Source organism: Chelonoidis abingdonii, chromosome 14 (assembly GCF_003597395.2).
Source record: "Chelonoidis abingdonii isolate Lonesome George chromosome 14, CheloAbing_2.0, whole genome shotgun sequence".
NCBI lineage: Eukaryota > Metazoa > Chordata > Testudines > Testudinidae > Chelonoidis > Chelonoidis abingdonii.
Genome location: NC_133782.1, coordinates 28,688,813 through 28,701,933, shown reverse-complemented (window position 1 = coordinate 28,701,933; position 13,121 = coordinate 28,688,813). Strand labels below are relative to the sequence as shown.

The 13,121-nt window shown below is 49.0% G+C and overlaps 2 protein-coding genes and 1 non-coding gene across 3 annotated transcripts in view; all 3 read right to left on the bottom strand.

Annotated features, from left to right (window-relative positions):
- E2F1 (E2F transcription factor 1) overlaps positions 1 to 13,121 on the bottom strand; it is a 259,410-nt gene that overhangs the window by 52,554 nt on the left and 193,735 nt on the right. The window lies entirely within an intron of this gene.
- Positions 1 to 13,121, bottom strand: part of NECAB3 (N-terminal EF-hand calcium binding protein 3) — a 163,604-nt gene that overhangs the window by 70,430 nt on the left and 80,053 nt on the right. Inside the window, exons 4-5 of the mRNA XM_032793325.2 lie at positions 3,637 to 3,662; positions 2,991 to 3,088 (exon numbers count right to left, since the gene is read on the bottom strand). Coding sequence (XP_032649216.1) covers positions 2,991 to 3,088; positions 3,637 to 3,662 — 124 coding nt within the window. The remainder of the gene's footprint in view (positions 1 to 2,990; positions 3,089 to 3,636; positions 3,663 to 13,121) is intronic.
- Positions 11,671 to 11,764, bottom strand: TRNAI-UAU (transfer RNA isoleucine (anticodon UAU)). Its single transcript has 2 exons — positions 11,727 to 11,764; positions 11,671 to 11,706 (listed from the first exon to the last, which is right to left on the bottom strand). It is a non-coding gene; the product is annotated as a tRNA-Ile (tRNA).

Here is a 13,121-nt window from a genome sequence, read left to right as displayed (position 1 = left end):
CAGGCTCACCCAGGAAGGGGGGGAAGCTGGGGGATGAGATAGGGAGACCCAGGGGTCTGGGTCTTGGGGGTCCTCCCAGGGAAAGTTGGGGAGGCCAGAGAGGGGAGTCCCCCCAAGGAATTTGGGGAACCCAGGCTGATAGTAGCCTCAATACTATCTGGTGGCAGCGAAGTAAAATCCAAGCTGGTAGTGAGCTTGTGGGAGGTTCACAGTAAACACTCAGATGTTGAACTCTAAGTCCAGATTTGAGACAAACGTTTACCACAGGCCCTGCTCCCCTAGCTCCTACACTTTTAAAGCATAATAACTTGGAAACACACATGTACACCTTCTCCCATCTCTCACTCACTCACACACTTCTCCCTTCTGCCTCTCTCTCTGTCTCACACACACACACATTAATCTGCTGCACACCAAGTCTGAACCGCTTCATGTGAAATAGAAAGAAAGATCCCTGGGAATTCCATCCCACCCTGCAGCTGTGAATGAAATAAGTCTCGGAGTACAGACTCAAGCCAATTTAGACACTTAAGATACAAAATGGGGCTGCTGATTCCCAGGGAGCGTTCCCATCCATTATTCACAGAGGCGTTCTCACAGCTGTATTTAGCATGGAATGCTGTCTGCTGCAGACTCTCTGCTATACAACGCATAAGCAGGTAGGTCCTGGCCTGCCTGGCCTAATTACGAGTCCCAGATTTGCCTTCCAACCCTGCAAAGGGAGCTTATAAAATAGAGCAAGAGGGAAAGCACATACAACTGGTCTAAGCAAGTGACTCCTAGCCAGGAATTCATCCAATGAATTTAGCCTCTTCTTCTGTTTGTGGATTGTCCTGAGCCCTTTGTTATTTTCTCAAACTGAGTCATTATCTCTGGATACTTTCTGGGAATCAGGGCTGGGTCTGCCCCTCATTCCATTCGACATTCAATACTCAAGCTGTGTGGGTTAGTTTTGAATGGACTCAGACCTCAGGTCACATAGTGTTGTCCCTACCCTGAGTGGACAAGGTAACTCTCAGAGTCAGATTTCAAGTGTGGAGATTTACGTTTACAAGTTGAAATTCTTTCTACATTTTTTCCTACTATTCACTCAAAATTCCCTGCTTCTCTAAACGTTCCTGCCAGCAAACTGGCTGCTCAGGGCAGCTTGTTAAAGAGATTTAGGTGCCTAAAGATGCAGATAGGCACCTAGTGGGGTTCTCCAAAGCAAGGCCTCTGTAGGCACCTAAGTACCTTTAACAATCAGCCCCTGGTCTCTCTGTAGAAAGCAAACACATAAGGATCATGCACTTGGACGAAGCGTATTAACTTTAAAACTGGAACAAATACCTGTGACCATTCCTGGGCAGTATTCTTCCAGCTCTACCTATGATGTGTCTGTTCCACAAGCAGTGAGACAGCCACAGGCATGCGCATGGTGCGATTCCCTTTCTTTCAAGCCAGCCTTGTTTCTACTGGGGTGACAGCAGAGCAGCAGCACCATGAGGTTATTACTCACGTTGGTTGAATATGAGGGGGTTATTTTGGCTGCAACTCTTAGGGAATCTACAGGATTCCATCACTCCACTGTGATATCCCACCAGCCGGAGAGCCAGCAGTGTGTTGATATATCCCACTCAGCCGTCTAGATAGCTAGCGAGAGCAACTCAGGCCCCTGCAAGCTACAGACATGGAGACTGTTCTGCCTCCTAATGACTTGCACAGGAGCTGCTTTGCCAGAGGAGCTCAAACAAAGAGCACATGTGATGGTAACTGTCCTGAATGAGCCAGGAAACACAGGGGGGTTTGGCAGGCTATTGGCACCGAGAATGGAGGGAAAACCTTAACAGGGAAAGCATGTGAACATATAATGGGATCAAGAAAGGCAGTGGAGGGATGATTCATTGTCATGTACTGAGGGGCAGAGCTGGGCTAGAGGGAAAGGTGGGAGTCCCATCTAGGCTCAGTAAAAGACCAGCTTGTCAAATGATTTTAGTTCCTGTCCTGTCTCTTGCAGATAATGTTGGACAATGAGTTTCTGCCCTTCCCTCATAGATATCTGCAGGAAGGGTACAAACTTAGCTTGAGAATTACTGGCCATTGTCCCGGGCCAGCCCAAGGCTAGTTAGTGGGAAGGCAGAGCTCCTCTTAGAAACTGCAGTGAGCTGGAAATGCTTAGTGTCTAGTGTGTGCTCACTAGCAGGTGCACACATGCCCTAATTTCATAAAAAGACACATTTACAGGCCCAAAGATACACAAGTGTGTGCACATGCGTACACACACACAACTGAGGCCACGTTACCGCCTGTCCCTGCAGCAGGAACACTCAAGAATAAAAATCCAAACAAGTCTCCTCAGCACCCACAAGCCAGAGACTCCATTAGCTAAATGCATGCAAGGGCCTGCCCTGCCTACTCCGCAGTCCCACGACGCCACTGTGCTTTCCAAACCCAGGCAGGTACCAGGGCATGTTGCTGTGACTTTTAAAAGCCACTCTTTTTTCTTACCAGGATACCTGCTGCCTGCCTGCATATTGAGGCAGGGAGCATGGTTTGCTGCATCCAGCCTGTGCGCTACAGTCAGTTCAGCACTGCAATAGCCTGTTTTTCACATTGCGACAAGGCTGCAGCCTCCTCAGACACCCTGCTTGTTCCTGTGCTGTACACACCCCACCATCACTCAGAATTTAATGGGGACAGCAGGGACAGAACTCAGAACTCTCTGCTCCAAAAACACATCTGCATAGGCTGCTAGCAGTATAGGGCCCATGACATACAGCTGAAGAGTTTCAGTTCCATATACTAGTGGGCGGTGGTGCACATACACACTAGCTAGTTAATGACATTATCATTTACACACTCATGCAAGGACTGACATTACCCACAAGGGGTATTAAGCAAGAATCTGAGGGCATGGAAGCACTCATTACGAAGACCCAGGTTTCACTGCGGCAATGTGTTCTCTCCTCCCCAAACTGTGGGTCCTGGATTTTGTAGGGCCCCATCCTTACCAGTTTGGTTTTGTCCATGGCAGCCAAGATAGCAGTGTTCAGTGCTTCCAGAGCAGAAAGCACATGTCTGTATTCTCCCAGGTGTTCCGAGAAATAATCTGGAGTGGGACAGAAGTTCAAGGTTAGATTTCAAAGCAATTCCGTCAAGGCCTGTCTCCATTCTGCTATTTCCTAGGAAACCTGCTGCTGGGATATTATTTTGTTCTGTGCCCTCACCTGGAATAGCAGCTGAGACTCATTTTCTACACAGCAGGCATTTGCAGTGCCAGACATAATGAAAAGAGGTCAAATTCTGCTATCTGCTAACTCATGTTAATTGCATTGAAATCAGTGCAATGACTCCAGATTGACACCCATGGAAGAGAGCAAAACGCCCTTTCCTTCCCAGGGATCAAAATGTCCCACCCAGGGGAAAACCCCATGCTTTCCAACTTGCAGAGTTCCTGCAATATCATCCTGTCACAACTGGATGAGATGCACAAATAGGAACAGCCAGACTGGCTCAGACCCAAGGTCCATCTAGCCCAGAGTCCTGCCTCTGCCAGTGACTACTCCCAGATGCTGCAAAGCAAGAAACCTGGGCAATTCTGAAACAATCTCCCGGGACTAATTCATTTAGAGGTACCAAGCTGGTGGCCCTACTTACCACACAACTTCTCCGTCTCTAAGTTGCTGCAAGAAACCAAAAGACAAACTCTCATTAGAGGATGGGCCGTGTCTCAAGAGAAACAGCTGCTGCAAATTGCCAGCTGAGAGCTGCTGACACAAAGCCCTAACAAACTCTCCAGTTCACATACTGCTCATCAGCAAGTTAATAAAAAAATAAATAGTTACGCAAATATTCAGCAGGGACCTGATTCTGAGAGAGGTTTGGCACCTGCTGCTCCCAGCTACCTCCAAGGCAGCAACAGGGGTTCAGTAGCCATGGATCAGGTTGCAGTGTGTTCACTTTGTCCTGGTTTTCTGTGCAAGCCAATCGTTCTGGTTCTCAGGGCAAAATTTGGAATGGTAACCAGGAGGGTGGCGGGTTCAAAGGGCCAGGTTCTAACCTCTCCCACAGCACTGGGGAGTTGCACGCTTTGTTTCAAGAGGGCAGGGGCTTGCCAATAAGAGCAAAGCACTGCTTAGAATTTATTTTTAAAGCAAGATCATGCAGGGGCCATGTCTCGTTCAAAAGTGCCCTTCCAGAGCCATCAGAAAATGAGCTCAGGTCCCTTCCTGTGTTGGAGGCAACATTCATCTTGACTAGCCACTAGTGGAAAACCAGGCAACTGCACTAGACACATGGATGAGAACCTTAACCCTGACATAGGGAGTCATCAAGGGAGAAGCTGGTTTCTGGGCATGTGGCTTATCCAGGCATGGAAACACAGACCTTCATGGAAACTTGAGTGTGACCTGTGGTCCCCATATTGGAACAGAGCTGCAGGATGGGGGGACAGAATGGGGGAGTGTTAAGGGTGCAGGGCCCCTTCTAACCCGTCTCAGGTGCACATCTCGGGTCACATGCCCGGTTTCTGCACCTCTCTCTGGGTGGAACACTATGGTCCAACCACTCCGGGACTGGATTGCTGGGCTGCAGCCCCTGCTTCCTAGTCGTGTGAACAGGACAGACCCACCCGGGTTTGGTGCCTGTAACCAGTGAGCCAATCAAAGTGACTTCAGTACAGCTTCTTCAAAACAAAGCAGTATTCGTTCACCCGCTGGTCCGTGGCACTCACAGCAAAGGATACCATAGGGTGGGAAGGGTCATCCAGTCTAACCCCCTGGACAGTAAAGGTCTATACACCTATTTCCCCTTTCCTAACCCATAATCTTTCCTTGAAAACCTTTAAGCTCCATTCAGCCCAGTTACCTCCATCTCTGGGATGTGAGACGCAGCCTGTGCTCCCTGTCGATGTCTACACCACACGCTAGGGGAGTGAGTCCCCCACTCACATACATGCTGACTCTCTTAGTGGTAGGGTGACCAGATGTCCTGATTTTATAGAGACAGTCCTGATTTTGGGGTCTTTTTCTTAAATAGATTCCTATTACCTCCCACCCCCATCCAAATTTTTCACATTTGCTGTCTGGTCACCCTGCTTGCTGGCAGCATAGCCATGGTAGTGTTACAGCAACAGACTCTGGTTGGCAACCAGAATTGAACCTGGGACCTCTGAAGCTTAATGCATGAGCTTCTACTGCATAAGCTGAAAGACACATCTCACTGAGCCACAGCTGTAGCAGGCTCATCACTTGCTGGTCCAGCTGCCACTAGAGGGGGACAGCACACCACACTGAATGGGGAGGGGTTACAGGGCTGAGCTGTGCTGAATACAAATCTGCCTGAATCACACCCCAGCTTGTAGTGTAGACATAGCCTATCAGAGACTCACCTCCAGCTGGCCCCTCCCCACCCTTTCCTGCCGAGGACAGCATCTCTTGGGTTTTAGTAGCCTCTTTGACCCTGTGTTCCGCCTGCAGGGGTGGCTCCAGGCACCAGCACTCCAAGCGTGTGCTTGGGGTGGCAAGCCACAGGGGGCGCTCTGCTGGTCGCCGCGAGGGCGACAGGCAGGTTGCCTTTGGTGGCTTGCCTGCGGAGGGTCCGCTGGTCCCACGGCTTCGATAGACCTCCCGCAGGTGTGCCGTCGAATCTGCGGGACTGGGGACCTCCCACAGGCAAGCCGCCGAAGGCAGCCTGCCTGCCGTGCTTGGGGTGGCAAAATACCTAGAGCCACCCCTGTCCGCCTGGGAGGAATACATTTCACTAGCCTAGCTGGAGTCATGCAGGGGGCATTCCCAAATTAACAGCTTCCCCACTGTTTCCCCAAGGGCCCTTGGCATGCATCTTCTCTTTGTCAATCCCTGCTGGTTTCCCCCTTACCAACTCTTTGATTTCACCCTGTGCGGCAGGCAGGGTGATATCATGCAGTGCACGGAGATGCACACAGCGTTTATAACAAAATCTTACTGTAGTCTGCTAGTTAACTCTTTGCCCATGGGGAGACAGGAGCTCATGGCCAGCCTGGGTCCCCCCATTCTGGCCCCTTCATCTCCCAGGCAGATATTGCCTCCTCCCCTCTGTTCTTCACAGAGGATCTATGCTGGCTGGGCACTAACGGAAGCATTGAGAGCAGAGGGGTGACAGTCAACCCACTACCTGCCCTCAGTGCCAGTGATACAGGGAGCAGTCACTGCAGAGGAAAATCCTGCTCGGTCCTGCATGCATGAAAGAGTCAGTAGTTGAAGCTGGAATAGGGGACTGTTGCAGGGAATCCAAGGCAACCCCTGATATTTTCTTATTTTCAAGACTGCAGATAAATAAAACTAAGGCAAGAGCTTCTGTCCCCAGCCAGGCACTGTCCAGACCCCAGTGGGGGTAGGAGGGCAGACTCCACAGTTTGTGAGAGACAGCTGTAAAGAGGATCTAGAACCTGTGGGAAAGGTTTGAAAGTGGAATTGTGCACCTGTCTGTTTGCACATGCACGTGTGTCTGTGTCTGAGTTGCAGGGAAAGAAAGGCACCTCCTTTCTCTACTGTCCATAAATGAGTGTCTTCTTTGTCTTATTTTCAGTCTAGAGCAAATTTATGCTAAGAGACCTCTCCAGACCAAACCAAAGGAAGTGGAAAGCTGAGTGAAATGCTCCATAAAAAAAATTAGATCAGTGGAAATAATGAGACAAACACAGACTGGTTGGTTACATTTTCTGAGAATTAATTTCATGTCCGAATTCCTCTGCTGACTGCTGACTTCAGTGGTTTGTTTAAAGAGACAGACAGTCAGACTGTAACATTGCCATTAGATTGCTTTTAGGAGCTACCGTTGTGAGGCTAAACAAATAGAAAATAACCCTTTACTTTCTCCATCTCGTGGGGGAGGACATTTTCCAAAGGATCCAAAAGTACTTTGCAGGCTATTATACACAGGGCTGGTAGCACCACTTATTATTAAGATTGGCCAACACTACACATTATAAAACCCTGTTTTCAGCTGCATATAACTTTGCCAAATTTTAACCATTTGGGCTGAACTATGTTGAGAAATTTCAGCTAAAATGATTCAGCCATTTCTGAGAACAAGGGTAAGGAAAAATGCAGCTATGCTGGGGGTTGGGCGAAGCCTTGTTGAAGTTAGTGGAAATAATGAGTGCCCTTCATTAAGGGCAAATACAAAAAGCAATTGAGCTCCTTTCTGGAATAAATAGCTGAAACAGCAGCATCTCTTTCCAAAACACAGGCCATATGCAAGGCTGGAGTAGGAGCCAAATCTTGCAGTCTGAGGAGGTTTTCCCGGGGGTCTGAATGCAAATATATAGAAACACTACAGAAAGACACAGAGAAGGCAGAAAAAAGATGAGGACAATCAAAGACAGACTTGTAGCATGACCCTGAGGAAAAGCTAAGAGAGAAATCTTTTGGGCAGAGTGCTGGTAGAAGAGAGGTTTGGAACTGTGAGCAAAGAAACTGTTTCCTGCTGTTTGATTCCAACTGTGTTCAGGAAAATAGGACTTTATGTACATTCTTTGTAAATAAACACAATTGCACCAAAGAAACGCTTGACTACATCAATTTCTCCTCTGAATGGAAACAACCTGCAAGATCCTGAATTTTGGTTAACAACTTCAGTCAAAAGAGTAAAAATATGTTGTTCTGCACAAGTTAAAAAGTTCTGGTGACATTTTCTTTGAGGATCTCTAATGCCCCCATGCTTTGGAGCAGGACTTGAAATTTGACAGGGGTACGGCCTGTGTATGAGAAATGTTTCCTTTGCTATCCCTGTCCGTAAAAAATCCTAAATATGACCAATGTATATGGCTTTAAAAAACTGCAATTCACGTATATCTAGAGATTTCATTGCTTTTAGCAGCTAAATCCCCATATTGGACAGGCTGAACAGGACTATCCCTGCAACACCAGTTCTAGGCTGCTGTGGGCCATTCTGGGTCCAAGCCCAGACTCCTAAACTCAGAGCAGGAAGCCTGTCTCTCCTGTGCCCTCAATGAGACACACACTGAGGCCCAGGCTCTATAGGGGAAGAACCCACCTGATTTAAATCCAGAGGGGACAAATGCTGGATTTGTAGGGAGAGGGAGCATATTGTGACATGGAGCCAGTGGGATGGGGTGGAAACTGCTAGTGAAGATTGACAGTGGAGAGGAAAATTGAGATTAGGAGTTGGGAGAGACAGGAACTGCCTGGGCAGGGAGACTGGGAGTGGGAGATGGGGAATGAAACGTTGGGGACTGGAAGCCAGTAGGTAGGGGGGACTGAGAACCAGTGAGAAACTAGGGGTTGAATGGGACTGGCTGGGCAAGAACAATGGGATTGAGAATTTGTAGGGTGGGGGGAAGGAGGTCAGGGAGGATGGGACAAAGATCTGATGAGGAGCTGGGGTGTGGGTTGAGACCAGGAACAGGCTGGGCAAGGATACCACAGCAAGAAGCCAGGTCGTGGGGATGGATGCTGAGGTTGGATAAGGAGTCTGGGAGGCAGATTAGGGCTGGCAGCCACTGGGTATGGGGAACATGAGGTGGGAGGGATGGATGCTGGGACACGGGAGAGAGACAGATCAGATGAGGATCCAGGACAGGGGGAACTGGGACTCACTGGGCCAGGAGGTTAAGGACAAGGAGCTGGCAGTTCGGTGAGAGGAACTGGGAATGCCTGGGCAAGGAGACAGGGAGTGGGATAAGAAGACTGAGATTGAGGCTGGGACTAGGTGAGGAGAATGGGAGTGAGATAGAGAGCCAGGGGCAGGGAAGAGACAGGACTGGGACACTGGGCAGCCAGGGCACTGAGTGCGCTTGAGCCCCATCACTGTGCCTGTGTCCTGGGAAAGGGCATGTTGCAGAGTCTTTGTGTTACAAACTGTGCTCCAGTTCACCTTCATTTCTCCTCTCAGCATGAAAACCCCCATCTTCGCCTATTTCATCCAGCCAATGCGACCGATGGTCGCACAGCCAGAGAGGATGGCTCTCTCCCTAATGCCCAGCCTGTCCGTAAGCCAACTGGCCGTGAATGCACTCAGTGCTAGAGCACCAGGAGAGAGAGGCACCGTGCACAGGGTCTTCTGCTGAGGTGAGCAGGATTCCAAACATCTTGGAAATGGTTGTCACTACTTCTATTGAGAACCATTCTCGCCTGCCATCCCAGGGCGCTCTTCTTCTCCCAGAGCGTGGTGCCTTGGATAGAGTACAGAATGGAAAAGGAATGAGCTGTGCTGGCGCTCATTCAAGTTGCACTGAGGCTGGGGAGAAACCTGGTTTAGAGACGCTGCTGAATGGACGTGAGCATGGCGTTGGGGTTGCTGTTAAGTGGTGGGGATGTGGCGTGGAGTTGCTACTGGGTGGGAGACGTGGCATTAAAGTTAGGTGGCTGGGAGCATGGCACAGGTTGTTGTTGGAAAAGCATGAGTGTGGCATGGTGGTGCTGGTGGGTGTAGGGACCAGGGCACAGGTGGTCAGGGCCAGTGGTCAGAGTCAGAAGCCTGGAACCAGAGCCAGGGTCAAAGTCAGGTACCAAGTCAAAGGTCAGAGCCAGTGTCAGGTGTAGGGCGCAGGAGCAGAGACCAGGAACGAGCCAGGAAAGAAGGAACAGGGAACAGACAGGAGTCTGGGATGAGGAGGACAGGAAGCAGGAACAGGCGGGAGGCAGGGCTCAAGAGTCAGGCAAGTTGGCAAGGTTCATAGTAGCAGCCAGCTAAGGATGCTGAGACAACTTCCTGTGCCTCTTTCTGGTTTAAGAAGAGTTTCCCAGTAGGGCTGGACATCTCCCCCAGTCAGGAGCGTCATGGGTGGGGTCCTCTGTGAACTAGGGCTTTGTTGGCCCCCACTCCACCGTTCTGGTGAGCTGCTGGGTGGTGGCCAGAGTCTGCACACTGCCTGGGAACCCAGGGACCACTTTCAAGGCCTGAGATCCCTCACACTGGGTGAGCATGAGCATGGCCGGGGGAAGCAGCTGGAGGGTAAATTCAGTTCAATGGGACATTCAGACACTCTGCCCGTTATGGGATTGGGGGCTGGGAGATCACTGGGGAACTTAGCCTGAGGATGTAGCTGAGTGATAACACTGCAGGGAAGAGGGGTTCAAGCAACAAGGCAAGTTTCCTATGCAGCCCTGCCGACATGCCTCAGCTCCACTGGGCAGGAGCCATGAAGTGGGAAGGGAGCTCAGCCTCTCTGCCCATTCACGCCTGGGCTTCTCTGCTGAGGCTGCCATGGAGGGAGGCAGTGGGGATCAGCTGTGAATGTGGGTTTGGGATGAGTTCACTAGGAAGAGGGCTGAGGACCCCACCACTCTTGTAACCTAGAACAGCAATCAGATGGAAACCCACCAGTCACCCATCAGTAACCTAGGGGCACAGGACTCTGCATCTCGCATTAAGCAGAGGTGGGGTAGGTAAAGGGAGATGGCAGCAGGAGTCCGCTCTGCAGTGACATTTCAAACCAGACTTGATAAAACATTACTAAGCATGAAGTGGGGCACCATCCTGCATGGGCCTTTGGGGGGATGCTGGTTGCTCTAACAGGGCTTTTCCACCTGTGGAACTGAGCTTCTGGATCCTTGGAGGTTTTCCCATGCCTGCTGTTAATGCTCCGGAGATTTCTCCACAGCCTCAGTGTGTTTTGAATGAGATTATGGGTCTAATGTAAACTGCCAAGCAGCAGTTTCTTTTTCATCTTGTGAGACAGGAAATATTGAGTTAGATTAGGGAGAAGAGACTGGGACTTCTGGAAGAAACCTGGCTCTTACACCTTTTGGAGAAATGAAGTCAGAAATCAGCTTGAATTCCTGGTTATACAGAAAGAGACAACATAAGACATTTTTTCTCTCTCTCTTGCACCCACACCTCTGGAAAGCAATGAAATCCTAGAAGATTTCTCATAAGAGATTACGGGTAATCTCAGGCAAAGGTCTCCAATTTTAAAGTTGGATGCAATTATGAAAAACTTCCCATCCGCTTTGCTGTATCTGATTGACATTTTCTCGCTCTGGATAATTTCCAGGTGTTTTCTGACAAAATCCCAATGATGAAATAATGACAGTTCAAGGCTAATTAGGGTTAATTAGTTATTCATGAATAATCCAAGTACAGCCCTGTAGAAGTGGGGAGACACTTGCTAAAGAATACTTAGTCCTCATCAAATCCTTCCCCAGACAACTCCAAGAGAAATTCTACAACCTCCTCCCCCATGAATCTGCTACATGCTTCCCAGAAGCACAGACAGACCCATCATATCTGGCCCTGGTACTCTTACTGGTGGAATATTGGGACTCAGAAACCATCCTCAAGCCACTCACCGCACAAACAGGCAGCTTCCTCCAGGACACAACTGACTTCCTCCAGAAACTCTGCAATGTTAACAACCTGCCTCAAAACACCATCCTTGCCCCCATGGATGTCAACTCCCTATACACCACCATCGATCCCAATGATGGCATCTCTGCCTGCCTCAAATATCTATAAGACAATGGACAATACTCAGACATTCATCCCAAACGCATCACTGAACTTGCACCATTTCATCCTCACCCATAACTATTTTATAGAAGGATAGAGTGACAAGGGATCACAAGGATCATCTAATATACCATCCTGACAAGACTGAGGATTTGTTGTGTCTAAACTATCCAGCCTCCTTTTGAGAACCTTCAGTGAAGGAGCTTCCATAACCTCCCTAGGCAAGAGGAAGGCTAGTGCTCCAGGTGAGATTTGAACTCACAACCTCAGCATAGCTCCTCTCAGCACTGCCCTATAAGTACTGTGCACTAACCAGTTGTGCTACTGGAGCACATAGTTTAGCTTGACCTTGGGAACAGCCATGGGTTCTAGGATGGCTCCCCAATAAGCCAACCTGTTCATGAGCCACTTTGAGGAAGAATTTCTGGAAAAATGAACCACAAAACCAATGATATACCTTGATGGTATTTTCATAGTCTAAACTCCCTAATGGATTTCCACCACAACTTCAGCCACCACCCATCACTCCATCAGATTCTTGCTAGAACTCTCCCATATGAGCATCAACTTCCTGGACACCACCACGAGCTTCTACAATGGAACCCTCCAGACAACAATAAACCCAAGATCAATACACTAACCTTCACAGATCCAGTTACTACCCCAAATACACCAAGAAATCTGTTATCTACAGCCAGACACTCAGATACCACAGAATATGCTCTGAGGAGAAAGTCCGGGATATATACTTTAATACATTTAAAACTGCTTTCACCAAACAAGGACATTCCACCAGAAAAGTAGATCTCATCATGGAATGGGCCACCCAAATACCCTGAGAGAAACTGCTTCGATATGGAAAAAAAAACCTCTCTGATGGCATAATCCTACTTGTAACCTACCACCCCACTCTGAAACCCATATGGAGTATCATTAAACAATTACAACCCATACTCGATGGGGACCACATCTTGAAAGAAATATTTCCTGAACCCACTCTTCGGGCCTTCAAACAACCTCCAGCCTTGACAAGCTCATCATCAGAAGCAAGATCTCAACAGGCCAGGATACACTAACTCAAAGTGGCACCAGATCCTGCCATAAAAACAGAGGCAAAACATTTAGACATATCTGCTATGATGACCGATACCTGCCCAGAACCACCACCCGCAAGGATCCTGATGGGGGACAATGACTGGCCCCATTGATTGCCCCAACTATACTATTTAAGTTAGAAGGAGACGTAGGAAGTTGTCTTAGCAGTCAGGAAGTCTCTCCGCTTGAATGGTGCACTGGACCTGACTTTTTCTTGATCCCCGGTCCCTGATTCTAGCTCTGACCCCCAGCTTGGTTCCTGACTGTGACTGTGACTCCTGGCTTGGACTCTGACCCCTAGACAAGACCATTCCTGTTCTGATCACTAGGTCAGACTGCCCACATCCTGGTCCTGACAGTATGCCCTGTGCACACTGCATACTCCGGTTATTGGACAACCATTGCATGGTGGTGTGTCATAAGTAGATAGGTAAGGGTTAATTTTCTTTTACCTGTAAAGGGGGAACCAAACACCTGACCAGAGGACCAATCAGAGACCTGGATTTTTTTTAAAGTCTGGGAGGGGACTGGAAACTCGGGGTCTTTTTTGGTTTTCCTCGGCTGTGAGTAAACAAGCTTTTCTTCTAACTCCA